Raw genomic sequence first — 24,885 nt, 5'->3', positions numbered from 1 at the left:
ACCTAAATATTGTTCTTTTCCACTGCTGCACCACTGAGGAAAAGACCTGTATTTGGGCACAGCATCAAACATATGCTGATGGATTACACGTTGCCCAACCTCATCAATACCCTGTGGGCATGACAGCAGTGCCTCTAATGGATCCCAATTGGGACTATCAGCCAGGCCAGCTTGTTATCACTAGAGGGGGCCACATGAGCCTTTGCCTCATTGAAGGGATGCATAATTAAACCTGTTAACTATAAGGTTAAAGAGATCACCCAAGGCCAAGATGGAAATCCAGCCCTATTTCAGGCCCAATTGGCAGTTGCCCTCAGAAAGTATACGAATGTAGACCCAAACACTTTTGAGGGACACACTGTATTTGCAACCCACTTCACTGGACAATCAGCCCAACATCCGTCGGAAGCTTCAAAGCTTGCCATGGGGCCCCAAACCCCTCTCAACCTTCTTGTTGATACAGGGCTTTCAGTGTCTTTAATAGAGGAAGAAAGGAAGGAACAGCATGACTTAAGAAATGGCAAGCCAGGGAATTCCCTGGTGGTACAGTGGTTAAGAATCCACCTGCCAATGCAGGGGACGCGGGTTCGAGTCCTGGTCCGGGAAGATCCCACATGCCGCGGAGCAACTAAGCCCGTGTGCCACAACTACTGAGCCTGCGCTCTAGAGCCTGTGAGCCACAACTACTGAGCCCACGTGCCACAACTACTGAAGCCTGCACGCCTAGAACCCGTGCTCCGCAACAAAGAGAAGCCATTGCAATGAGAAGCCCGCGCACCACAACGAAGAGTAGCCCCCACTCGCTGCAACTAGAGAAAGCCCACGTGCAGCAACAAAGACCCAACGCAGCCATAAATAAATAAAAGTAACAATTTAAAAAAATTCATCTTTAAAAAAAAAAAGAAATGGCAAGCCAGGCTTTTGGCAGTTGTCATGACAAGATCTAATCCACCTCCTGATCACCCCAAAAGTACTCTCAGAAGAACTCTGCCAGGAAAGGGAGCCTGTTTTACCTGTGGGAGCTCCAAACACTGGAGCAAGGAATGTCCAGGAAACTGGTCCCAACCTCTACCCAAGACACCATGCCCAATCTGTAAGAAGATGGGCCACTGGAGGAGGAAATGCCCCCAGCTCTGAAGGGAGTGAGGAAATTCCCCCATGCCAGTCATGGCAGTGGTTGATTGACGGGACCTGGGACCTCCCAAGGCTTCCTAGAAGACAGTCATCACATGGGAGGAACCGCGGGTGACCATTGATGTGGCGGGTAAGCTTGTCCAGTTTCTAGTGAACACGGGAGCCATGTGCTCTGTCCTGACTTCTCACACTGGGCCCCTTGCCCTTGAAACCTGCTCTATTGTTGGCGTAGAAGGAAGGCCTAAGCTAAAACATTTCATCACCCCTCTCACTTGCACCCAGGGAAAGACCCTTATAACTCAGAAGTTTCTTTTCATGCCTAAATGCCCCAGTCCATTTACTGGGAAGGGATTTTCTCTCAGCCTTGGCGGCAACTCTTACTCTCCCTGAAAACCAAAAGCAAGGCCTACTTTTGGCTGGATTATGCATTATGGACAATCCAGCTCCAAATATTCCCCCCAAATTAAAAACAAACAGAAAAACGTATAGATCCACAGGTCTCGGATCAGGGAATCCCAGGGAAAACAAAGTTTGTCACTCCTTTAAAAATCACCTTAAAGGAGGCTAATGGCTTCCTTCCAGGTGTCAATACCCTCCCTTTCCAGTAAACTCCCTGTATCTCTGCTCTTTTGCTTCTCATGAGGTCACGGCTCCTTTAACCTCACCCATCCTAATGGTCCTCCTTTTTTTTTTTTTTAAACATGTTTAACATGGATGTTTTTTTTTTTAAACATCCCCTAACATCTTTCTAGCAACTTCCAACCATGAGGTCTGACAGACCCAGCGTCACTTTTTTTAAAAATATTTATTTATTTATTTGGTTGCACCGGGTCTTAGTTGTGGCAGGTGGGCTCCTTAGTTGTGGCATGTGAACTCTTAGTTGCGGCATGCATGTGGGATCTAGTTCCCTGATCAGGATCAAACCCAGGCCCCCTGCATTGGGAGCGCAGAGTCTTATCCACTGCGCCACCAGGGAAGTCCCTTCTTATTCACATAGTCACAGCTCCAGCTTACAAACATCCACTATCTGACACCATGAATGCCATTGCTAAAGTTACTAACTCTTCTGATGGTTGGATCTGCCCCCACAGCTGTACCTCCCCAAAGGACCTACATCTTTTAGGACTCCCTACCTCCTTGAGGGACTTGATGGGGCAAACAGCAAAATATTTTGGTTATTTACCACCCCAGTGCAGTAAAGAAGGAAGGACTGGGGCAGAAACCAACTGGAGGCCAAGGTCTCTGGAACAGACACCCTCCTCCAAATCAGAGGGAAGGGTATTTCAGCTTTTAGACAAAGTTAGCCTCTGTTTTACTGGTATTAGCATCTGGAGACAAGAATTACGATGGCTTAATGAAACATACTACAATCACACTCTAATTTTTAGTAATCACAGTTGGGTGACAGACACCAACCAGACTGCCAATATCTAATATGTGGGGAGCGTCACTATCTGGTGGAAGAACCTAGTGACTGGAATAAATAAAACTAAAACTCACAATAAAAGCATAATAATAGAGTTAACAATACACGAGAGAAGGCCAGCAGAGGGATTGGACAATATTCCGGACTAATGTTTAATATAATGAATACACTCAGATATACTCCAGTTTCTCCCTGTTAGCTGCTATAGCGAAACCTGAGGTGCCAAGGGAAAAAAATCCCACAGCTTCAGAAAACTCCAGCTTCAAATGATGATACGTCAGGGATTTCAAACCATCCCACTTGAAGATGAGGACTATCAACATCCACTGGATAAGCATGCTGCCTCCTTCTACTCCCCACTCTCCATCTCCACCACTGTAAACAACCCCCAAACCCCTATCTCTGACAGACAGCAAGGAGACCTGGACCCATAGGTAGGGACAACACCCATGCTCAGCTTGAAGCAGTAACAGAAGATGGACCATCGACCCTTTGCCCCTTGAAAGACTTTAAGGGTCCAGATTCCTTGAAGGGGGAATGTTAGAGCAGGTAGATAGCTAGATGTGAACAGAGAAAGGCGGACACAGGCCAAATGGCAGGAAACCACATCTTGTAAACAGTGGGGGTCCTTGGGCAGACAAAGAAAAGCAGGAACTTCAGGACTGACAGGAAACCACACATTTGGGGTGATAAGTGTCCTGGAGCCAGACAAAGAAAGGTGGGAAAAGGCACGACTCTCTGGAATCTGAAGGTAACATTTTGCTCATTATGCTCTCATTACAATAAAATTAGCCTTGCAGATAAGAAGTTCCCATCATGCACCGACACCATGACACTAATGATCAAGACTAAAGGACAAAAATCCCTCCTCCCTTTGGGAACGTGGAGCTGGGATGAAAATCAGGGAATCCTCCCCAATGAATATTCCATTCCTTCATTTCTATACCCCACATAACTGGCTTGCCAAAGAAGCTCAGCCCAGCTAGTCACTTGAGCCTGCCTGCTCTCTGAGCATTCTGTTGCTTAAGTAAATCCTGGCTTTGCTTTCTTGACCTCCCTGTCTCGTCTCCGAATTCTTTCTGCCACGAGACAAGAACCTACTCTCCAGTAACATCCGGAAAGGGCAGGGGCCTCTGAGCCCCCACCCCTTTCAGGGCTTTGTGGACATGAATGTGGCATTGGAGAAGAGAGCAGGGACATAAACCCAGAACACTTAAGATTGGGGGGAGAACTGGGCGCTTGGTCTTAGTAATGTGTGATAAGGACTGAGAGCTAAGGAGTGAAGGACAAGAGCTTCTCCACCTTCAACACTGTCGGGGAGTGGGGATGGCAAGGGAGGAAGGAAAGGGATGTGGTCCATAGACTTGAGGACTGACCTTTAGGAAGTCTTCACCTGCCTCCAGCTCCCAGGCCTCTGGGCCCTCTCCTTGGATGGGTGGCAGGGATAGGAGAGTCTTCACTGAATACACTTTGTACCTTTTTAGCTGTGAACCATGTTAATTACTACCTTTTAAAACTTATTATTATTACATTTTAAGGAAAATATACTTGAGCCATGCGAAGGAGGATTGCTTTTCAGTTGCAAGAGGAGTTGCAGAGTTGCTCAGTTGCAAAGCCCTGTCTTGGCCTGCCTAGGGCCTGGGAGGGTGGGCAAATGTTCCTTGGATCCAGTTTAGCATGAAGACCCAGAAAAGGCCACACTGGAAGCAGGGAACAGCACCACAATTCCCATGGGGCGCAGCGCCCTGATGTCTGGTCACTAGGGGCTGCACCTAGGCCTGGGTCATTCAGGGCAGGGATCTGGGGCAGAGACACCCCAGTAGAGTTGCCAAAATGAGCAAGTGAAAATACAGGATGCCCAGGTAAATTGGAACGTCAGATAAACAATAAAAATGTTTAGTGTAAGTATGTCCCAAATATCACATGAGATATACTTATACCAAAAAGGTTTCCATTGTTCATATGACATTCAAACTTGACTGGGCATTCTGTATTTTATTTGGCATCCCTACACCCCAAATATTGGCTGGAGAGGAAAAGCCACTCTTGCAATTTTCTTTTTTCAGTTTTCTGTTTTCATTTCTTAAATTGTTAACCCAAATTTCCACAGCCTTACCAGCCTATAGATGCAAATGAATTCACTTAAAAATCACAAATGTCGGGACTTCCCTGGTGGTCCAATGGGTAAGACTCGGTGCTTCCAATTCAGGGGGCCCGGTGGGAACTAGATCCCACGTGCATGCCGCAACTAAAAGATCCCACATGCCACAAGGAAGAGCCTGTGTGCCATAACTAAGACCCGGCGCTGCCAAAGTAAAAATGAATTTAAAAAACAAATGTCCCTGGTCTGCCCGTCTCCCAGTGCAGGACCTCGTCCCTCTAAGATACCACAGTCTGAGGCCTCCCCCAAAACGTCAGTTTCCTCTGCTCCTGTGGTAGCTGCGTGCCCTCTGCCCCCTAGGCCACAGGAGGGCAGCGGTTGCTTGGCTGAATCGAGTCCGAGCCTGTGCCTCGGCGCCCTCTGCTGGTGAGTCCCAGACTGCAAACGCGGGGGCTGCTTGAGGGCGCTGGGCTCCACAATCCCACCGCGGGGCGAGCGCCTCCAGGGATGGGAAAAAGGCCCCCTTCTCCCACCTCTCACCGGGTCCGACAGCAGATGGTCTCTCCAACTGCCCTCCCTACCTCACCTCCTCCCTCCTCACGCCCTCTTCCTGGCTTTGTTCGCACCACATGAACAGGCGATGCTCCAGCCTGTGCCTCCTCTTGGCTCTCTCCACCCCAAACGCTCAGCCTGGCTCTGAGCTGACCAAAGGCTCCTCCAAGTGCCAGGCATGCCAGACAATGGAAAAGCCCACAGTTCCCAAGGGTCACAGTCAGCTTCCCCGCCTGCTCCATCACCCACATCGTCCACGTCCTCCCCCAGACTGCCAGGTGAGCTTGTGTCCATTTAAATCTCCCATCCTCACCCCAGTAGTGCCTTGGCCTGTCTGTAGCAGCTCCTTTCAAGGAAGGATGGCTTATTCATTTTCTGTGTCTCCACCAGGCGGGACTGGGTCTGTCTTGTGGCCACCAGATCCTCCTAGCATAGGCACAGAGCAGAGTGAACAAATACTGGCAAAATGAAGGTTGAGAGGCTGTGGTGGGGGTGAGGGGCCTCCCTGGATCAGAGGCAAAGAGTGATTTTTTTTTTTAATAAAGACACTTTATTTACAGATAATACAAAATAAACTACAGGACAAACTACTGTGCAGGAGGAGCGATGGCCCCCATTTTGACCCCCCTCCCCATCCCAGAATAACTTATATAAAAAATTTAAAAGGCCCTAGAAGGAGGGAGGGGCAGGGCTGGAAGCACCTTTGCTGATTGGGGATTGGGGCCTTCAGTCCTCATCCTTCCTGTTCCAGTGCAGAGTGGACCCTGGCTTGCTCCCTTCCAAGTCCTGGGCCTGGCAAGGAGGGAACACAGCTGCAAGGGCAGTTGGTGGTCGTTATAGAGGCTCCCAGACCAAGGACTCTGACTTCTGACTCTGAAGGGTTTGAGTGAATAGGTTGGTAAGTGGCGCTGGGGGCGGGCACGGGGTTGGCATTATTGCAGTGCTCCAGCCATCTTCCTCCTGGCCCTGGACACGGGTCTGCGCCGGCTTCTGGGGAGCAGCCGTGTCGGGGCAGGAGTGTGGGGATCCTCAAAGCGATGATGTTGTTGAGTCCACCACCTCGCGGCCGTTGCAAACAGTGGGGACAAACTGGGAGCCAGACCCTAGGGAAAGGAAGCTGGAGGTTGGGGCCAGTCCCAAGGTCCCTTATACAGTAGGGAAGCAGGGCGGCGGAGAGCAGCTCACCATCATCCCCCACACACCCTCTCCTGTCCAGCCTCATCTAGGGGGCACTTCACCCCCAGCCAAGGAATCTCAGCAACCCAGGGAGTTGCCCCCATGATGAGGAACTAAGGTGGGGAGAGGGGGCACAGGTGTAGAGGGGTCTTAGAAATAGATGGACACTGACCTTGGCCGAGGCTGGAGCTGGCTCTGGCAGCTGCACTGCTGAAGCGGCTGGTGGGTGCGCGGTGGCTAACCACATTTTTCTGTGGCTGGAACAGGATGATGTGCAGCTTGGGCGCGAAGAGACAACCAAGCACCACAGAGCCGCTGAGGCTGACGGACACACACATGGTGGTGGTCTGCACCTGTGATGGGAGAGGTCAAGGATGAGTCTGTCCCACAGGCCTGGGCCTGGCCCCAGGAACCCTGCCCAGGAGGTGGGGTAAGGAGCAGGGGAGACTGTAAGCATCCAACACTGGATCTTGGTCTGTCTGCCAAGCTCCAAAGAATTTTTAGGAAGGTTGGGCACAGTCCCAGCATCAGCCCCAGTGCACCGTCTTCCAGGATGACCAGAGTTCTAGCTGTGGGGGTGAACATGCAGAGTGCATGTGGGAGTGGGTGTGCAGGCATGTGTGTGTGTGCGGGTGTGTGTAGGGGTGCAGGTATGGAGTGCATGCATGTAAGGGCATGAATATCTGTACGGGGTGTGTGTGTGTAGGGGGTGGTGAGAGTGTGCAGTTGTGTGTGTAAGTATAGGATGCATGTATATGGATGTGTGGGAAGATGTGGATGTTTGCCAGGTGTGCTGGTATGTGCACGTGTGTGAGTGTAGGGATACGTGTGTGCACGCATGTGTGTGTGGGTACTGTGTGTGTACATGCCAGGTAAGTCCTTAGCCACCTATGATTGGCATGCAAATGCAAATCATATGCAAATGCAGGCTGAGTCTGAGCAGATTCCCTCCCCAGCTCGGGCCTCCACTGCCCAGGCAGGTGGCCCAGCAGGTGCAAGAGCAGCCCACACCCAGCCGTCCCTGGCCACCGGCACTGCCCCCCATACCTCTGTCCTGAGGAAAAGGGCTTTTGCAGGGGTTCTTGCCTCAATTTTCCTGCTCCTTTAATTGTTAAAATTGTCAGCTCAGACCCTGCTCTATACTCCCAAGCTGAGTGACCTTAGGCAAGGAATTGAACCTCCCTGAGTCTCCATTTCTTCATCTGGAAAACGGGGAGAGCCACAGAATTTACTCCAGAATTGTGAGGATTACCCAAGATTATCCTCTTATTGTTCAGAGCTCAGCTCACCTGTCACCTCCTTGGGGAGGTCTGCCCTGACCACTCCATCTGAAGCAGCCATTGCCCCTTGAAGCTGAGGAGACGCATTGAGCACTCAGTGCCAGTTGGAATTTTGCTAGGAAGCCACCAACTGGGGTACAGTTTTCACCTGCTTTGACCTTCCTGAACCCTACACCCCAGATCTCCTCCCCCTCTTTGCTTCACCTTTCCTGACCTCCCTGGTTTCATCTCTCAATCCCAGAGTTGCACAGCTCTGGGGGCACCACGCCACACTGCACAGGTCCAAGGGGCATCAAAGCATTGTACCCTCTGGGGCTGCTGGTTTAATAGCTCTGTCATTCCCATTCCTGCTTCACTCTCACCTCTGCCTACCTTTCCACCATGTACACCCCCCCCACCTCAACTCCAGGCGAGGGGGAGGGCAATGCAGACCCTCTGCTCCAATCAGCTTCCGTATTGGCTGCCCTCCCCACCTCCTCCACCCTACCTATTCCCACCTGCCTGTGCTGCAGAGTCCAGTTCAAGGACCCCTCTTCCAAAAAGCCCTCTCTGACTTCCTACACACTCATACACACACCACCACCACTACCACATACACACCTCCCTCTTCTGTATTCTCACTGGGGCCTTTTGTCAACCTAAACCAGTCAGCAGCTCTTTGGTCAATCACCCTGCTAGTCTGGGAGCTCCACAAAAGCAGAGACCAGGGCTCCCCTTCTGCAGCCAACCCCTCAGTGGAGCAGGGTAGAGCCTCTGCTGATTTGGACACATTTCGGCACTTCCACCTCCACCCAGGTTAGGAGATAACATCTGAGTCCTGAAATCTCTTCTCAGCTCTAATTCCTCCACCTCCATGGCCATTTCCCCAGGCCCCACTCAACCTTCCCACCTTCCCCTGGGGTCCACTCCTAACTGGGCCACCACAAGCTGTGTGCTCCTGGGTGAGGATTTAACCTGTTGGAGCCTCAGAGTTATCAGAAGATTAAATGAGATATCAGGAAATAGAAGGTCCTGTGTCCCACTCCACCCTGCCCCCCACCCACCCCCAGGCCTCAGCCCACCCTGGAGCAGGTAGCTCACCCGGTAGTCACTGGAGGTGACATAGAAGATGGGCAGGAAGGCCAGCCAGATGATGCAGGTGGTGTACATGGTGAAGCCGATGAACTTGGCCTCATTGAAGTTTTCAGGGCACTTGCGGGTCTTGAAGGCATAGAGTGTGCAGAGCGCAATGAGGAGCACATTGTAGGCCAGCGAGCCCAGCATGCTTGCATCGCGGTGGTTGCAGCGCAATGTCACTACCTCCCGCCGCTCAGGGGCTGTCTCCTTGCCCGTGCCTGGTGCCTCCACCACCAGCCAGGCAGCCACGATGAGCAGCTGGCCCGAGATAAGGGCCAGACAGATGGCCACCTGCGAGGCAGGGCTGATGAAGCGTGGCCGCTGGGCTCCCTCCCGGGCCCCACCGAAGATGCGCGCAATGCGGTTGGTCTTGGTGAGCAGGGCCGAGTAGCAGACGGAGAAGGCAGTGCCCAACCCGAGGCGCCGTAAGGTGCACACCACTGTGGATGGCTTGGCAATGAAGACGAAGGTCATGCAGTAGCAGAGGAAGACACCACCTAGCAGAATGTAGCAAAGCTCCCGGCCAGAGGCCTTGACCACTGGGGTGGCATTGTGCCGCACGAAGACGCCCAGTACAAAGAGGGTGGCCAGGGCGCCTAGGCAGGCGATGGTGACAGGTCCCACGGCCCAGGCATCGCCCCAGCGGATGTACTCCTGGGGCAGCTCAAAGCAGCCAGTCAGGCTGGCATTGGGCCAGTAGCCCAGGCCACAGTCAGCACAGGTGAACTCATCCAGCCGGTACTCGTAGGGCTGGCAGGGGATGCAGAGCCAGCAGCAGACCTCCCCCGGCTGCATACTTTTCACCTCATTCTGGAGGCAGGGCTCACTGCAGCGAGAGGCGGGCAGGGGCCCGGCTGAGAGGGAGGCCCATGGGATGAGGCTGGTGTCCAGGGTCAGGCCTTCTGCCCAGTAGCCCACCTTCTGGTAGCGATAGTGCCCACTGCCTGCCCGCAGATAGGTGAAGATATTGTAGCGACCAATACCGTCCCCAAAGCGGTCGAAGCGGACCTCACTGTGGGTGTCAGCTGGGCGGAAGGGGGCTGGGGTCGAGGAGGGAAGGAAGAGAGGGTTGGATTGGTGGGTCATCCTGATGTGACCTCAACCCTAACATAGAACTCAAACCCCAAAGCTTAGGTCAGCCCTCATCCTTCTGATCCTCAACCCAGCACTAAAGCCAGCCTAACCCCAGCCATTTTTCTAAATGAGAGGCTACAACAAACCCCAACCCTAAGCCCCAGATAGAACCCCAACCTTAAAATCCAGGCACCTCCACAAACCTAATGCCCACACCAATCCCCAACCATGACTCCCAAAACCCAGCCTTAGACCTTCCAACCCAGACCCCAGACCCCAACTTTATCCCAACACACACCACAGCCCTTTCCCCAAACCTACCATGGAGACCCCCTAAGGCTAAACTCGACCTCAGGTCTAGTCCTGGTCCTACTTTTAATCCCATCAATGACATCCCCACCTCCAGCCCCGGATAGTCCTAACACTGATCCCAGTGCAAGCTGAATCCCAACCTCAGTGGTCACCTGGAACCACCAATGTTCACCAGAATATGCTTGGCAGGCATCTCACAAATCACTCTACTCCCCATCCCCACTCCCCTGTGAACCTCACATCTCTCAGCCAGGCTCAGAAGGCAGGTACCCCTGTTATCCCATGTCCCAGTAAGAAATGGTGTTCAAGTTAGCAGATCATGTACTTAAGGCCCCGTGGTGAATGGTGCAGCCTGGTGTTGAATGCAGGTCCCCCGCAGCCCCTACTCTTTCTACCCAAAAAAGTCCTCAAAATCCAACTTGAGCCCTACCATAAATTCCACTTAGCCCAGCGGGCTAAATTCAGCCTTGTTCTAATGTCAACCCAATCAGACCCAAATGCAACACTAACCCCCACTCTGATTCTCCCATAACTCTGAATGTCAGTCTTATTGGAATTACTATTCCTCTTGATCCTGGTCCAGTACTCCAAGCTTTGTCAGCCCTGGCACCCTCTCTCACTGTTCCCACAGTGATTCTTCCTGAAGCACAACGATGATTCTGAGGCATTTATTTTTCTTGAAGCTGGAACTTCTATTAAAATAACTTTTGGTTTGAAGAGACTGTGGCCACCTTGAGTGGAAAACCAAGATTAGGAATAGAAATTTTCCTGGAAAATAGTGGTTCATCCTGATGCACCTTCCTTCTGACTCTCACTGATATTTTGCTGCCTGACAATGGGCTTGAGGTCTCCTGATCCCTACTCCCTGCATGATAAAGAGACAGGAGATAAAAGGGCAAGGCCCAAGCAGGAACCAGAGATCCTCACAGTGAAGGACCAGGCCAGACATCTACTCTCTGGAAGGAACTCAGAAAGTGGAACCTTAGTCCTGGCTCCTGTTGGAGTCCTCTCTGCCTAGCTGTCCTTGTTCTGGCTCTGACACCAGCCCCTTGGGTAATGCCCTTACTTGCTATGGGCTATGTTTTCTTAGCCGTGTACTAGAACCTGAGGGCCTGTTCCCTTTCACCCTCGGAGGGCCAGCTGCCTGGTGGACACTGGCCAGCAGCATTACCATCGAACTTGACGTTGAGCACGAAGTCTTTGTAGAGGCGGCGCCCATTGACAGGCTGCATTGCATCACAGAGGCGGGTGGTGTTGGGGCAGAGGGTGCGATGCATGTTGTGCAGCGCGTGGGCCATGGCATACACCGCATTGACCACAAACATGATCTTGGACTCTTGCTCAAAGGGCACAGCCTGCAGGGAGTGGGCTGCACAGTCTCTCTGCCGGAAGCTGCAGTGAAACCTCTGCTCCCAGAACTCGCGGAACCAGGGGTTCCGGCTGTTATTCCACGGGTCCAGGCTCCGGAAGTAGGAGGCAAAGTCGCTGATGGGGTAGGAAGCCAGCTCTATGGTGATGGCACCTTCAGCAGCGCCCTCACTACCTGCCACCACGCTCTCCAGGGCCCCCCAGCCATCGCTGGCCACCCAGGTGAAGCTGGCATTGAGACGCTGGGTGGCAGCGAGGAGCTCGCGGGCGTCCTCGGAACGGGTGAATAGGACAGCCACGCGGGCACTGGGTTTCTGCAGCAGGGCTCGCACCACGCCCTCGAAGGCTGTGCGGCTCATAGCACGGCCCACCTTCTCCGAGGTGGCCACACAGATGTTGCGGGCACGGGCCTCTAGCTCAAAGGCTTCGATGCCTGTCTCGCCATAGTCGCCCTCGGATGCCACAGTGGACACGTAGGTCCAGTTGAAGAAGCGGAGAATCTCAGCCATGGCTTTGGCTTGGAAGAAGTCAGGGGGCACCGTGCGGGCAAAGTAGTCATAGCGGGACTTGTCACTCAGCTTGGCACTAGTGGATGCATAGCTGATCTGAGGGATCTGAAATAGCCGCAGGAGGTTGGCCACCTGGGGGAGGGGTAGAGAGGGCGAAGATAGAGACCAAGTCAAGTGCTGGAGACGGATGTGCCCCCACAGCTATTGGACCTTGGGATCAAGTGCCCATGCGGTTGTCCCTGAGGTCTCCCTCTCCCAAAAGACCTATATCTTTCTTTTTTTGTGTGGCACGCGGGCCTCTCACTGTTGTGGCCTCTTCCGTTGCGGAGCACAGGCTCCCGATGCACAGGCTCAGCAGCCATGGCTCACGGGCCCAGCCGCTCCGCGGCATGTGGGATCTTCCCGGACCGGGGCACGAACCCGTGTCCCCTGCATCGGCAGGCGGACTCTCAACCACTGCGCCACCAGGGAAGCCCAAGACCTATATCTTGTCTTGATGTGTCTTCCCCCTGGTGGCAGGGAGTTTTCTATCCCTTCCCAAGGGCTGAGAAAGACCCAGGGCCAAGGCACCAGGGTCCTGAGCCACACCTGAACCCCTCTGCTGTCTCCCTTCAGACTCATGGCAGTAACAAAGAAAGAGAGCTAAGGGAAGGCCCAAGTCCTGGGTGGAGAGAGGTTGGCCACTGGCTGCACAGGGAAAAGTAGGCCCTAGATGGCAAGTGGGATGCTCAGGGCTCTTAAGCTCTCTACCCCGGAGTCAATTCTGATGGGATGATGGAGAAAGGAGGAAAAGACTCCCCCAGGAAGACCCAGATTTGAGGGCTCCATAGCCCTGAGAGCCCAAGAGTTGGTCTCCACTGGATGCCTGAACCTGAAATAAACAAGGCTTCCTGCCTACCACTGCCTGTCTGGCAGCCGATCTCCCACCCCCAGATTCCTGGGACCTGCCCCTAAGAGTGGGGTCTAGCCAAGGACCAGGTGGGATGGTGGGTAGGTGAGAGCAGGGCATGGTCCAGGTTCCACAAGCGGGAGTTAGGTCCTGTATTTGCAACTGGGACACAGGTTTTTACTCTGACAGTGTCAATGCCTTCCCTGTACTTTCTAACTCTGTGCCCCTGGGCAAGTTAGCAAACCTCCCTGAGCCTCAGTTTCTCATTCCTGCCTTACAAGGTTGATGAGCAGATAAAAATGATGTATGTGAAGCCACAATGCCTGGAAGATGATAGGGGTTTTGGCAAGAGAGAAGGGGCCAGAATATGGAGGAATCATTAACAGGCAGGTGCAGCCTATGGATAAAGGACTGAGCTTTGCTTTGACCCAGACAAGGAAAAAGCAGACTGATGTTGAGGTGTGGGCCCTGTTGCAGGAGGCAGGCAACTTGGGGTTGGAGAGAGGTAACTGGGCTCCTGGAGATGAATACATGGGGCCCTGAAGAGAATTGTGAAGAGTGGGTGCTGGGAAAGCACCCCAGAGGCCCCTGCAGACATCAGCAGGTGGGAGGCTGCCTACCCATCCCTGCCCCTGCACCCCCAGGGCTGCAGATGTAGGTGCTGCTACAGCCACACCTGTCCAAGCTACTGCTGGACACTTCCAGTAGCTGGAACTAGCAGGACTGGTAATTCATTCCCTGCAATAGGGGTATGAGCAGGCGTCCCCAACCCCAGGCCAGAAGCTGCCTTCATGGTTTAGACTCCTGCTTCCTTTCTCCTAAACAAGCCTTCCAGGTCAGAGGTCCTGGCCCTGCTTCTGATGGCAATGCCCTCTGCTGGCCTCCTAAAGGAAGCTGAGGCCCCAGACAAGGCCCTCCTTGCAACACTCCCAACCCCAATCCCAGCTCTGGCCTCACCTTCCAGCAGCCTATGTCAGGCACCAGGAAGGTAAGGGTCCAAGCAAGAGGAGGAACCCAGTCAGGGACAGGGAGGATCCCACCTGGGCTAAAGCAGCCAGATGTGGCAAGGGACATTAGCTGAGCCCTCTGCTGACCCCTTATGGGAGAACAGGAGGAGGGAGGACCTGGTTCCCTCCCCTTTCCACCCCTTCAAATCCTACACCCACTGAAGACCCTTGGGTACCCTCCTCCTCACCTCCACACACATCCTGCTTCTCTTCCTTCTGGGTCCCCAACCCCTGTTTCTCTTCTCTGGTTTGCTCTTGGCTTCTATTTTCCACCCCTTTCCAATCCAAAGACAGATGAGCTGACAGTCCCGGAGGTCCTTGGCTGAGAGCCCTAGGTTCATGTCTCCACTTTGTGAGCACCTGGACTCGTGCCTTGCCTCGCTCCAAGCCTCAGTTTCCTCATCTATGAAATGGCTTAATAACAATAGCAGCTAATGTTGATTACGCCATTACGATCTGCCAGGCCCCCTCATTAAATTTCCACCACACCCCTAAGAGTGGTAAGTATTATGAGTCCCATTTTATAAGGATGAAACTGAGGCACAGAAGAGAGAAATAATGTCCAGAGTCACACAGTAAGTGGGAGAGCCAGGATTCAAAACGCCTATTAAGTTTCTTAGGGCTGTATAACATCAGATGTGTGTGTGCGTATGTGTTGGAAGTGGGATGCTTTCCTTGCACAGTCTCTAAAATTGTACTCCCATTTTGCCACAGGGGCACTTTCTTAGTCTTCTGTAAAAAGCTACTCGAAGGAAGCCTCTAGTCCCTCTTCTAATGCATGGTAGCCCAGAGGCCCTGCTCAGCAGGAATTCCAGGTCCCCACCTCTGGCCTCCCTCCCCAGCCCCCACTTAAACAGCCCCCATGTACCTGGATAGAGACATCGCTGTAGGAGCCGCCAATGACACCAGTGATGGCAGTGGGAGCATCACCATGGGTGGCATAAGAACCATCGGGGCAAACATGGCGTGAGCCATCGGCACCATGGTTGAGTGATGCACGCACGAAGTCAAGTGCCTGCTCCAGGGCATGTGTGTCCTTGGAGCAACTGTCGAGTATGTGTGCACCCAGGCGCACGCCCGGCAGCAGGCTTGGGTCATGGTTGATACGATCCAGCGCAAAAAGCATGGCCTCCAGGCGCTGGATGCCGCGATGTTCATTGACGGGACCACACTCCTCTGCTGGGCCGCCCTTCTGGTGTACCGGAAACAGCCCACCCAGAATCAGGTCCCCCTCCAGGGTCAGCACCTTCTTGGCTGGGCCCTCAGCCACAGCGCCCCACAGCAGCAGCAGAGCCAGGAACCCAAGCAGTGATCCCATGGCTCCAAAGGGGATGGATGGGTCCAGCAGACCTGGGCCTCCAGGGGGTGAGGGCAGAAGCAGCAAAGGCAAAGAGAGGTATAAATAGACCAGGAAAGGACAGACAGGAAAAGGATGAGGAGGGACCCAGCTCCTGCAGAGAGAGAGAGAGAGAGAGACAGACAGACAGACAGACAAACAGGTAGGGAACAGTGGAACCTGAGAGTGGCTACCCCTTCTGACTCTGCCTCCCCCAAACTCCTTTCCCAGGGACTGAGGAGCCAGGGAGAGGTGGTGCTCCTAACTAGGATGAGAAACTCCTGGGACACCCCTTTGGCCTGTCTCTCAGCCCTGCCCAGATCTGCGGCTGGAGATGGGCTCTGTGCCCATCCCAAATTTAGCAGAGATGGAGGATTACAGAGAGTAAAGGCCCAAACAGAAAACAGAAGACCCAGAAGAATGTCCAACACCCTGCCAAAACCTCCCGGGACCCCAAAGTCAACAGCTTTGCAGCAGAAGGTCACAGTTACAAACTTGGGAGTCCAGTCCCTATCCTGAGCCTTGGATTTCCAGAGAGGAGCCATCGCTGGCTGAGAACAAAGGGTAGTTAGTCTCCAACCTCTAAGGAAACTGAAGCCCAGGTGAGCGCCCAAGGTTCCCAGCCTCTCGTTCTTAAAAAGCCATCCCCAACACCCCCTGACTGGGGAAGTAATAGAGACTCTAGGCTTTGGAAGTTAGAGAGCAAGGTAGAGAGGCTGGCCCTAGAGAGGGACACCGAAGTGACCACAGGTCCTAAAGTCAACAGGGAAAGTAGATGTGAGTGTATGTGTGTGTCAGGGGTGGAGGGGCAGTCCACCTGGTCAAAATCTCAAAACAGGGCTCAAGGTGAGATTTTGGACACGCTAGCACTATATAGACTGCCGTTTGAGACTTTTTGCTTTCGTTTTCTCTTCAGCTCAGAACCAAGCAGAGAAAGTCACCATCTCGACTCCCCATCCTTGGTCTCAGGGCCCTGTCCATCCTGGCCCCGGCCCTCAGAGACCCTGCCTCCCTCTTCCACTCTGCACCCTGTATTTGTGCCCCAGCTGCCCTCCCAGACACCCATCCCACACAGGTTGTCACAATCACACAGGCTTGGGAAGGCTAGCAGAGGGAAACTGAGCCTGAAGAAGGGCAGAACTAGTTGAAGGACCCCATATCCTGGCCACAGAGACTGGGGCTCTTCACTTTGCCCCCTCAGCTCCCCAGGGTTAGTCTGCCACTGGGGCTAGGCCAGGAGAACTGTGATCCTGTGCGTAGCCAGAAAGCAGCAGCTCAAGCAGGCAAACAGGAGAGAGAGGTAAGCATGAAGCCCAACACAGATGGGGACACGGACCCAGATGGGGGCTGAGGTCCAAACTGGTCAAGACCACGATCCTCCCACAGGGGTGGCTGGGACCAAAGCTCCAACAAGGGACAGAACCCTGAAGGGAGAGAGAACCCTAGAAGGGGGCAGCCTGGGGGCCTGGGCCACAAAATTCAGGGAGGGAGCGATGGAGCCTGGGAGGCTGAGACAAAGACAGAGGCACAGACAGAAAGACTGACCAAAGGACGGAGGGGCAGGAAGAACGAGGGATCGAGATGCAGAGCGTGCGTTCTTTGGGGAAGAAAGGCGGGACGTCTAGGGCTGTCTTCCCGCTTCCCGGAGCTCCTGGCAAGCGTTGTCTGGACGCCCTGGCCAGTCTCAGCCCCAGGAGCCCCAGAACTCGAGGGCCCGTGGGACCCCAGGACGTGGGGTCAGGATCGATAAGGTCGGTGGCGGCCGCGGCACCACCAGGCTTACCCTACCTTGCGCGCCCGGCTCTGGCGCGGAGAAAAACGGAGAGGAGCCGGGGGCGCGGGGTTCCAGCTCCCGCTAGAGCGCTCGCTCGCTCGCTCGCTCGCTGGCTCGGCAGCTCTGCGCTCTCCGCCCGCCCGCTCAACCTGCAGCTTTCAATCGCGGCCCGCCCCGCCCCCGGCCCCGGCCCGCCCTCAGCCCCTCCTCCATTACAGATCTCCCGCGGCCAACCGGGCCTCCGCCTCCCCCCAGACTCCTCCAACGCTCCCCTCTTCAGGCGCACCGGCCCGGCGCTGTCCGCCGCGTGGTGCTGAATCCTCGGGCTCTCCCACCCTGTGCTGGAGCAGTTGCCTCTTGGCCCCCTCCACCCCAAGTCAGACTGCGTCCCAGAGAGCAGCGGGCATGAGGCACTGGGCTGGGAAGGTCACTGAGCCCCGGGAGGTGCGCACAGTGCTATGGGTTCCCATCTGCGAAAGCGGGAGGGCTGGCCCTAGGGTAGTGGGGTCCACTGGGAGATAGGTAAAGAGGCACGTAGGAGATAGGTGGAGCGCTTAGCCTGCTGCATCCCTGTCCTCACACTGATTCTCCATATCCATGAACTGCAGTTCCGTCCACATGCCAGGCCTGGGGTGGGGGAATGTGTCTTCAGCCCCAAGTGCGAGCTGGGGCCTGAGTCACTAGAAGGAAGAGATGGGGGGGGGGGGGGGGGCGAGGATCAGAGGAGGATGGGACATTCTCTTCCTTCCTGCAGATGACCTTTAAAACCACTACACCCCACACACATCCAGCCCTGACCTCCCCCCCACCCCTCCACTAATCTCCACTCTCTTGTGCAAAGGGCATTAATGGCAAAGAGATACCAATCTGGGGTGGGGGGTGGGGTTGCAGGACCAGGGACTCAGGGTCAACCCTGAGGGACAGGCTGGGGCTGACAGGGGGATCTGGGAGGGAGGGGGCTGGGGAAGAGGCTCCTGAAACTGGCTGCTGCATAGGAGGGAGCAGGAGCTGGAGCCCGAGCAGAGGGAGGACAGCTCTGAGATGTTCTTGAGTCTTCTCCCCTCCTGCAGCAGAGTGCGGAAGGATACCCCTGGGTAGGGGTGGTGGATAATCTGCATCGCCACACTGTACTGAGGGATTTGGAGAGGGGGGCTGCACCCAGATTTAGCCCCAGAGCCATAACGCACGCACTAACATGTACTAAGGGGCACAGCATCTATACACGTTCCCCTGGTGCTGCCCTTTCTTCCACAGGTGTCAGTAGAGGTAAGGCTAGCTGAGATGCATGCCAATGAGCACATGCTAATCCCTGGTCCCTCTGGTACACACACCTACATATGGGCTTGGCGTTGGGGGTTGGGGGGCAGGGGGTTGTCACCAAGGAAGGACAGGTGTTTTCCCTGGACACAGAAACTGGACGCTCCACTGCTCTGGAAAGAGCACAGCTGTACAACAGACTAAGACATCAAACCCAAACAAACTCCATCGCTAATATGAGGCAAGGTGGCAGCAGGATGAGGGTACAGAGCTGTCAGACAAGGCTGGAGAGACAGACATGCTGTCTGCCAGCTCCTGCTGTTCCCACCCTCTCCGCTGTCTCAGAGCAACTGCTCCCTGGGGTAGGTGAGTGATGGCCTGGGCCCCTGGAGCAGAGGGGCTGACAGTAGCAGGGTTCTGAGGTGAGAGGAGCTGCACAGCAGTCCCAGCCCACTCACCAAGGCAGCCTCACAAAAGACATGGGGCTTTATAAACACAGCACAAGCCCAAGTGGCCATTATATGGCCCGCAGCAAGTGAGCTGCACAGTCCCGCGACAGCACATGGACATGCAGTTACACACCCAGCTATGCACAAACACACACCCAGCCTTACCTGCAGAGCTGTACATGTGGACACAGCCACACACATAGCAGTACACATAAACACACAACTGCACACACAGCTGTATAAACAGACACAGCCGTAATTCATAGCTCTACATGTGGACACACAGCTGTACACATGAACACATATACGTAGCTGTACAGGTGAACATGTCCACACATATATAGCTATACTCATGGACACACAGCTGCAAAGACCTATAGCTTTACATATGGACACAGAAAAACACACAGCTTTACACATGAACACACCCCGCCAAACATAGTTGTACACAGACACATAACTACACACAGACAGCTGTATATGGACAAACCCCCGAGTGACGCTCCCAGATAGCCAGCCTCACACCCCTATAATTCAACCAAAGTTAGACACTAAGCATAGCAACATGTGCACAGAGTCACATAGCCATCCACACAAGGTACAGCCACCACATAAAAGACCAAAGGCATGTGTGTGTTTGCATGCACACACGCAGATACACAGCCACTGGCAGGCACAGCAGGGATGTCCTCACCGGCTGGACAGATAACAGTGTCAGCACAGGCACACTCTAGCCACAGACACAAAGGCATCCCTTGGAAGCAGACTGAGGCAGGCTGTGAGCTCCCCACTCCTGAGCCCCAGAGGGCACCCCATGCTCAGCTTTCACACCCCTTGTCCTGATCTGCCTGCTCTCCAGCAGCCTGGGGGAGCCTCTGGGGCTGCTGCAATGGAGGGGCAGCTGTCAAGTGGGGCCAAAGAACAGGGAGTGAAAGGCCTCCAATTCCCTCTACCCGCCCCCCCAGGGTACCTGGCCAAGTTCTTTCCTCTCCTCAGGTTGGGGGTGCTCCTGCCCACTCTGCGGTCCCCAAGAACCAGAACCATTGTGGAACAAACAAATGCACAGTACAAATCCAGGTAAAACAAAGAAAAGCATTTGCTTTATTCTGGGTCCTGGAAGCTCCAATGTGAATCTGAAAAAAAGATGTAACAGGGGTGGCAGCCGCAGGGGCTCGGTGCCAACAGTCCCGGCTCCTTTGGCTCTGGGAGCTGAGAGGGCAGTGAGGAGAAGGCTTAGCCAGAGGCCCAGGGCAGTAGAAGTCAGGTCTGCTTGAGACCCCTGGCCCCAGCCTGAGCCTGGGAGGTGGAGGAAGAAGAGGACTGAAGAGGCTGCTCAGTTCCTTAGCAACTGCACCACAGGAAGGTGCAGGCTGTGGGTTACTCCTCGCCCTTCTCAGGGGTACTGGGCTCCCGGGGCCACTTGGCAACCCCAAGGGGTTCAGCCTCAGGGCCGACCCTTGCCTCCCCAAGGGGTCCCTCGCCCTCCAGGTCCAGCTCCTCAAAGGAGGAGCCGCTGGCACCCGACTCGCTGTAGCTGTGCTCACTGCGGGTGTCACCATCATCCCAGCCACGGCTGCTCACCCCAGGGGACAGTGTGGCAGCTGAAGTCTCCCGGCTGCCAGGACCCACCTCCAGGCTTACAGAACTTGTGTCACTCATCGTGTCAGTTCCTGAAGGAAGAGGGAGCACAGGTTAGCTAGGGCCCCCACCCCCTCCTCCAGGGAGAGGACTGAGGCTCTCCCACCAGCCCAGCAACTCAGCATACACAGTGTGCTCATGAATAATAAAGCTGCCCCGGCTCAAGAGGCTCATTCCAGCTGCCCTCTGCCCTGTCTTGAGCTGCATTGGCAGGGCAGAGGGACAGAACAGGGAGGGAGTGAGGGAGGACAGCCTGCTGTATACTCCTCTCCCTACCCTGAATTAGCCTCAGCTCCCTGCACTCCCACAAAGCCTGCTGCCCCCCAGCCCCCAACAGTCCATTAAGGACCATTCAGCCCCAACCTGAGAAGCTGAGGGTAGGACAGAGATTTAAGTAGTGTCCCCTCCTCCACCCCCTATTTCAGGCTTGGAGAGAGGTTTCTCCAAGGCCAGAACACTGCCCATAAGGCCTGAGGACAGGAGAATGGACCAGGAGGCCTGCTCTCCTGTGTCCCTCCCCCATGCAGGGCTCCCCAAGGGGCAGCCATATCCCTGCCTCTGGCCCACACTGAGCCCCAGTTTGAGGAGGAGGCTGGGGCAGGAGTGGGATGGAGAAGTCCTGAGAAATCCTCGACCAATTACACGGGAGGAGGGTGTTGGGACGAAGCATTTTAAGGACTTTCTTCTTCTATGCCTGGGTCACCCCAGAGAAGTCCTTACCCATCCCCAACCACTAGTGGCTCCTGAGCCACAAAGCAGCAGAAGGGACCATGGGAGAACTCTGCAAGTGGCTGGAGTGCCCTGAGATGTCTCCCAGCCTGCTCCTCCCACCCCCAACACGTCCTCCAGGGCAGGTTCATCTGCCCTGCTCAGGAGCAGCCCCTCAATTCACCTCCTCAGGTCAGAGGCACTGACAGCAGTTGAGGGTGGCAAGGAGGAGCAAAGAGCTCAGGCCTACTGTGCGTAGGAATCCAGATTGAGAAAAGGCGGATATGCTTCCCTTCCTGTGTGAGAGGGAAGGGGGCAGCTATCAAACATCACAGAAAGTGACGGGTGGGCCAGCTTCCTCAGATCCTGTCTCCATGGTGATTGAGCCCCGAGCCCGGCACAGCTGGGGACTGCTTGGCGTTTGGGACTTGGCCTGGAACTTTCACTGAACCTCAGCTGGAGCCCAGGGTGAGGGGTGGGGTGGGGTGGGATCTGCTCCCTCAGCCTCCTCGGCCCCAAGATGACCTCTGGGACCTACTGACAGAGGTGAGATGAGCCCTGTAAGTGCCAGGTTGCTGGCCCAGGGCCCTCTTCTTGCTGGGGCCTCAGTCATGGCTCCCAGAGTGGAGGTATTCAAGAGTGAGCCAGGACTACTCCCTGAATTATAGGTGGTTCCCTCTGACCCTGGGGCAGGACTCCAGCCCCTCTTTCTTGCCTTAAATAATAACTGGTGCCCCAGAGGCTGCAGGCCTGAAAGGAGCAGAGGAGGGGGATAATTTCTCCCTGGCCCCATTAAGTTCAATCCACCCACCCACCCAATGGCTCTCTCGGGACCCAGGTATGGGAACCTGCCTGCTTGCCAGCTAGCTGCCTCCTCCCTCTCCCAGTTCCTAGGCTAGGAATGATCAGAGGAAGGAGCCCAGGGGTGCCCCTTCAGGCCAGGGACCAGCATGCTGGGATGAGGACAGCCTCTGGGCACATGTGGACACTTCTGGCAAAGGAGTCCAAGGCAGGGAAGTGGCAACCCTCCAGCTCCATCAAGGTCTGCACAGGAGGAAGTCCAGAGTCCTGGGTCTGTGTCCCAGGGCAGAAGAGGCCAGGCAAGGCAGGGTAGCACCTAAATCCCAAAGGCTGCTGAAGCAGAGAATGAAGCTGCCACCTCACCCCAGTCCCTCTCTCCTCCACTGCCCACAGCCAGTGCAAGAAGATCAAATATTCATTGCCTCTCTGGAGCTAAATAATACATCAATGTAATAACAGGTGCAAGGCAGCTAATCACCCCCCTTTCACCTCCCAGCCCAAGCGGGGGCCACAGCAGGGAGGCAGACAGGGACAGGCCAAGCCTTGGGCAGACAGGCATCCACCACACACTGCTGCGCAAGTGGCATGTACCTGGCAAGCAGACACCCAGAGTCCGCCCCAGGTGCCAGGGCAGACCCTATCAGAGGAGAGCAGACCCCTTGTCCCCACTCCAGGGAATGGGTGGGCAGGCTGGTGGGTAGGACAGGCCAAGGAGCCGGGGGCGTGGGAGCTAGGTTGCAGCCAGCTGTAGTGGGTGCCAAGCAGTCCTTCGACACCCTGGCAGGCGGTGTTTGAAAGAGGAGCTGGGTGGGGGGGAAAAGAAAAGGGGTGCAGGTAGCTGAGGGAGGTTGAAAGAAGGTCAAGGTGCTCCCCTCCTGCCCTGGGGACTGCCTTGGCCTGCTGACCTTGTAGTATGTCCTGTGCCCACAGTAGGGGCACTGAAGAGTGTCTGTCAGGCACTACCAGGCCGGTGGAAGCAGTGCCCCATGGAAGTAATTAAGTGGCAGATGAAGTTAACTGTGTTGGACATGGCCCCTAGGGAGTGAAGGCTGCCTCCCAGTACCCACCCCCTGCCCCCGCCAACACATGTCTCTCAGGGTGACCTTGGCTGTTGAAGATTGGATGGACAGAGAGAGTCTCCTAAAGCAGGAGGTGAAGAGGGACAGTCACTCTCCTCCCAGCCCTGTACCACTGCCACAGGTCATGGACCTCCAGAGTCACATGAGGCTCCACCAGCATGGCCAAGCCTTAGACCCTCTAAGACCACTTGGGATGTTACCAGCAGGTCCCCTCGCACCTGGGGACAGCTCAGGGTTACAAGAGGTCACGAAAGGGGGTGGGCTGAGAGCAGGCAAGCAACCTACTGGCCTGGACCTGGGGTAGGAAGGCTGGCTCTGATGGAAGGGGCAGGGTGCTGATCTCCTGGCTCCCCTCTGCATGCTCTCTGGTTCCTCTTTGACTGTTTCATTGATTTATTTATTCTTGGCTGCATCGGGTCTTAGCTGCTGCACGTGGGCTTTCTCTAGTTGTGGAGAGCAGGGGCTGCTCTTCGTTGTGGTGCACAGGTTTCTCATTGCAGTGGCTTCTCTTGTTGTGGAGCATGGGCTCTAGGCACATGGCCTTCAGTAGTTGTGGCTCGTGGGCTCTAGAGCGCAGGCTCAGTAGTTGTGGCGCACGGGCTTAGTTGTTCCGCGGCATGTGGGATCTTCCCGGACCAGGGCTCGAACCCGTGTCCCCTGTATTGGCAGGTGGATTCTTAACCACTGGGCCACCAGGGAAGTCCCCCTGTTCCTCTTCGGAAGGAAGAAAGCAGCTGGCTCTGGGTGGGGCCCCATATTGGGGGACACCTTGTTCCTCTCCTTACCTTCCATATCCAGAGCCAATCTCACTTCCTGACGAGCCCACCCAAGTGATGCCTTTCCTGAGCAGCCTCAGCCCCCTCCCATGAGCATCCAGCTGTCTGTGATCTGTGTTTCCAAGGGTACTCCTGCTGCATCTGAAGGGAATCCAGGCAGGGTCTTTGTATCTGCATTGCCAAGGGTAACGTGTGAAGCCACACCTACATGGATCTGCGTGTCTAAGAACAAGTAACTCTGCACGTGGGTAGACGGGTCCCTTCTTCCACCTCTGTGAAGCTTCGCCTGGACACCCACAGTGCGACCCAGCCAAGGAGGAGGCCCCACCCTCTTCCCCCCGCAACACCCCTGCCCCGTACCTGTGCCATCCACGTGGGCATCAATGGCCTCTGCAGGGCCCCGGAATTTCCGCTCTGTCTCCTTCACCTCAGGCACATAGAAGTCTCCCTGCCGTGCCAGTGGGCACATGAAATAGATCTGGTCTTGCTGGTAGATCTCCAGCCGTGGGTGGGCACACAACTTCCGCTCCTTGTGGGAGAGCGCGAAAGGCGGAATGAGCCCTACAGGGCCTCTGACCCACATGTCCCTGAGTGGCCCCAGGAACTGTCCATTATTTATTCCCTCCCAGGGGGCTGGCTCCGCTTCCTGCCCCAATCTCCCGAAGGCACCCACACAGCATCCTAAGGGCAGGACCTCATACTCCAGGGGGCAGTGGTCTGAGGACCTGGGAGTCCTAGGACAGGTGCTAAAAGAACCCAGGAGCCTGGCACTGCTAATCCTGGGACCAAAACGCTGTTCCAGAAAGCACCGGTCTCACAGAGCCATGAAGCTTAGCACCCCAGAATACCCTAGGACAGGGACCCCACAGTCTTTGACCCCAGGCACCCAAGCCAAGCCAAGGTCTGACCTGCCAGACTTGCCATCTCAGGATCCCATGGCCCTGACCTCCTCTCTGCCCTGGACAATGCTGACTGACCCACCAATATCAGGAGAGGCAGTGCCCCTGACTCTCAGGCCCCTAGCCCCTGCCCTTGCAGACATGTTACTGACTAACCCTGAATAGGAGCTCCAGGCCAGCTAAACCTCTCTCTTACTCCCACTCCCCTGCTGGTTCAGGTCTAT

The 24,885-nt window shown here is 55.1% G+C and overlaps 2 protein-coding genes across 4 annotated transcripts in view; both read right to left on the bottom strand.

The window, feature by feature from the left end:
* Positions 1 to 5,751: 5,751 nt before the first annotated feature.
* Positions 5,752 to 19,842, bottom strand: GRM2 (glutamate metabotropic receptor 2). The gene is made up of 6 exons (XM_027120953.1): positions 19,731 to 19,842; positions 14,813 to 17,734; positions 11,343 to 12,180; positions 8,750 to 9,825; positions 6,562 to 6,742; positions 5,752 to 6,316 (listed from the first exon to the last, which is right to left on the bottom strand). The coding sequence occupies exons 2-6, from the start codon at positions 15,260 to 15,262 to the stop codon at positions 6,243 to 6,245; spliced, it is 2,619 nt and encodes an 872-aa protein (XP_026976754.1). The 5' UTR covers positions 15,263 to 17,734; positions 19,731 to 19,842; the 3' UTR covers positions 5,752 to 6,242.
* Positions 19,838 to 24,885, bottom strand: part of TEX264 (testis expressed 264, ER-phagy receptor) — a 29,344-nt gene continuing 24,296 nt past the window's right edge. For 2 of the 3 annotated variants that reach the window (XM_027120954.1, XM_027120955.1), the window contains exons 5-6: positions 24,123 to 24,291; positions 19,838 to 20,430 (exon numbers count right to left, since the gene is read on the bottom strand). In XM_027120954.1, the coding sequence (XP_026976755.1) occupies positions 20,138 to 20,430; positions 24,123 to 24,291 (462 nt within the window). In that variant the 3' untranslated portion in view covers positions 19,838 to 20,137. The remainder of the gene's footprint in view (positions 20,431 to 24,122; positions 24,292 to 24,885) is intronic. The other variant, XM_027120956.1, reaches the window with a different exon arrangement.

Source organism: Aethalodelphis obliquidens, unplaced genomic scaffold (assembly GCF_003676395.1).
Source record: "Aethalodelphis obliquidens isolate GAN/ISIS:26980383/991018 unplaced genomic scaffold, ASM367639v1 scaffold22, whole genome shotgun sequence".
Lineage (NCBI taxonomy): Eukaryota > Metazoa > Chordata > Mammalia > Artiodactyla > Delphinidae > Aethalodelphis > Aethalodelphis obliquidens.
Note: the sequence above shows the minus strand (reverse complement) of the source record. Positions and strands in the feature narration are given on the sequence as shown.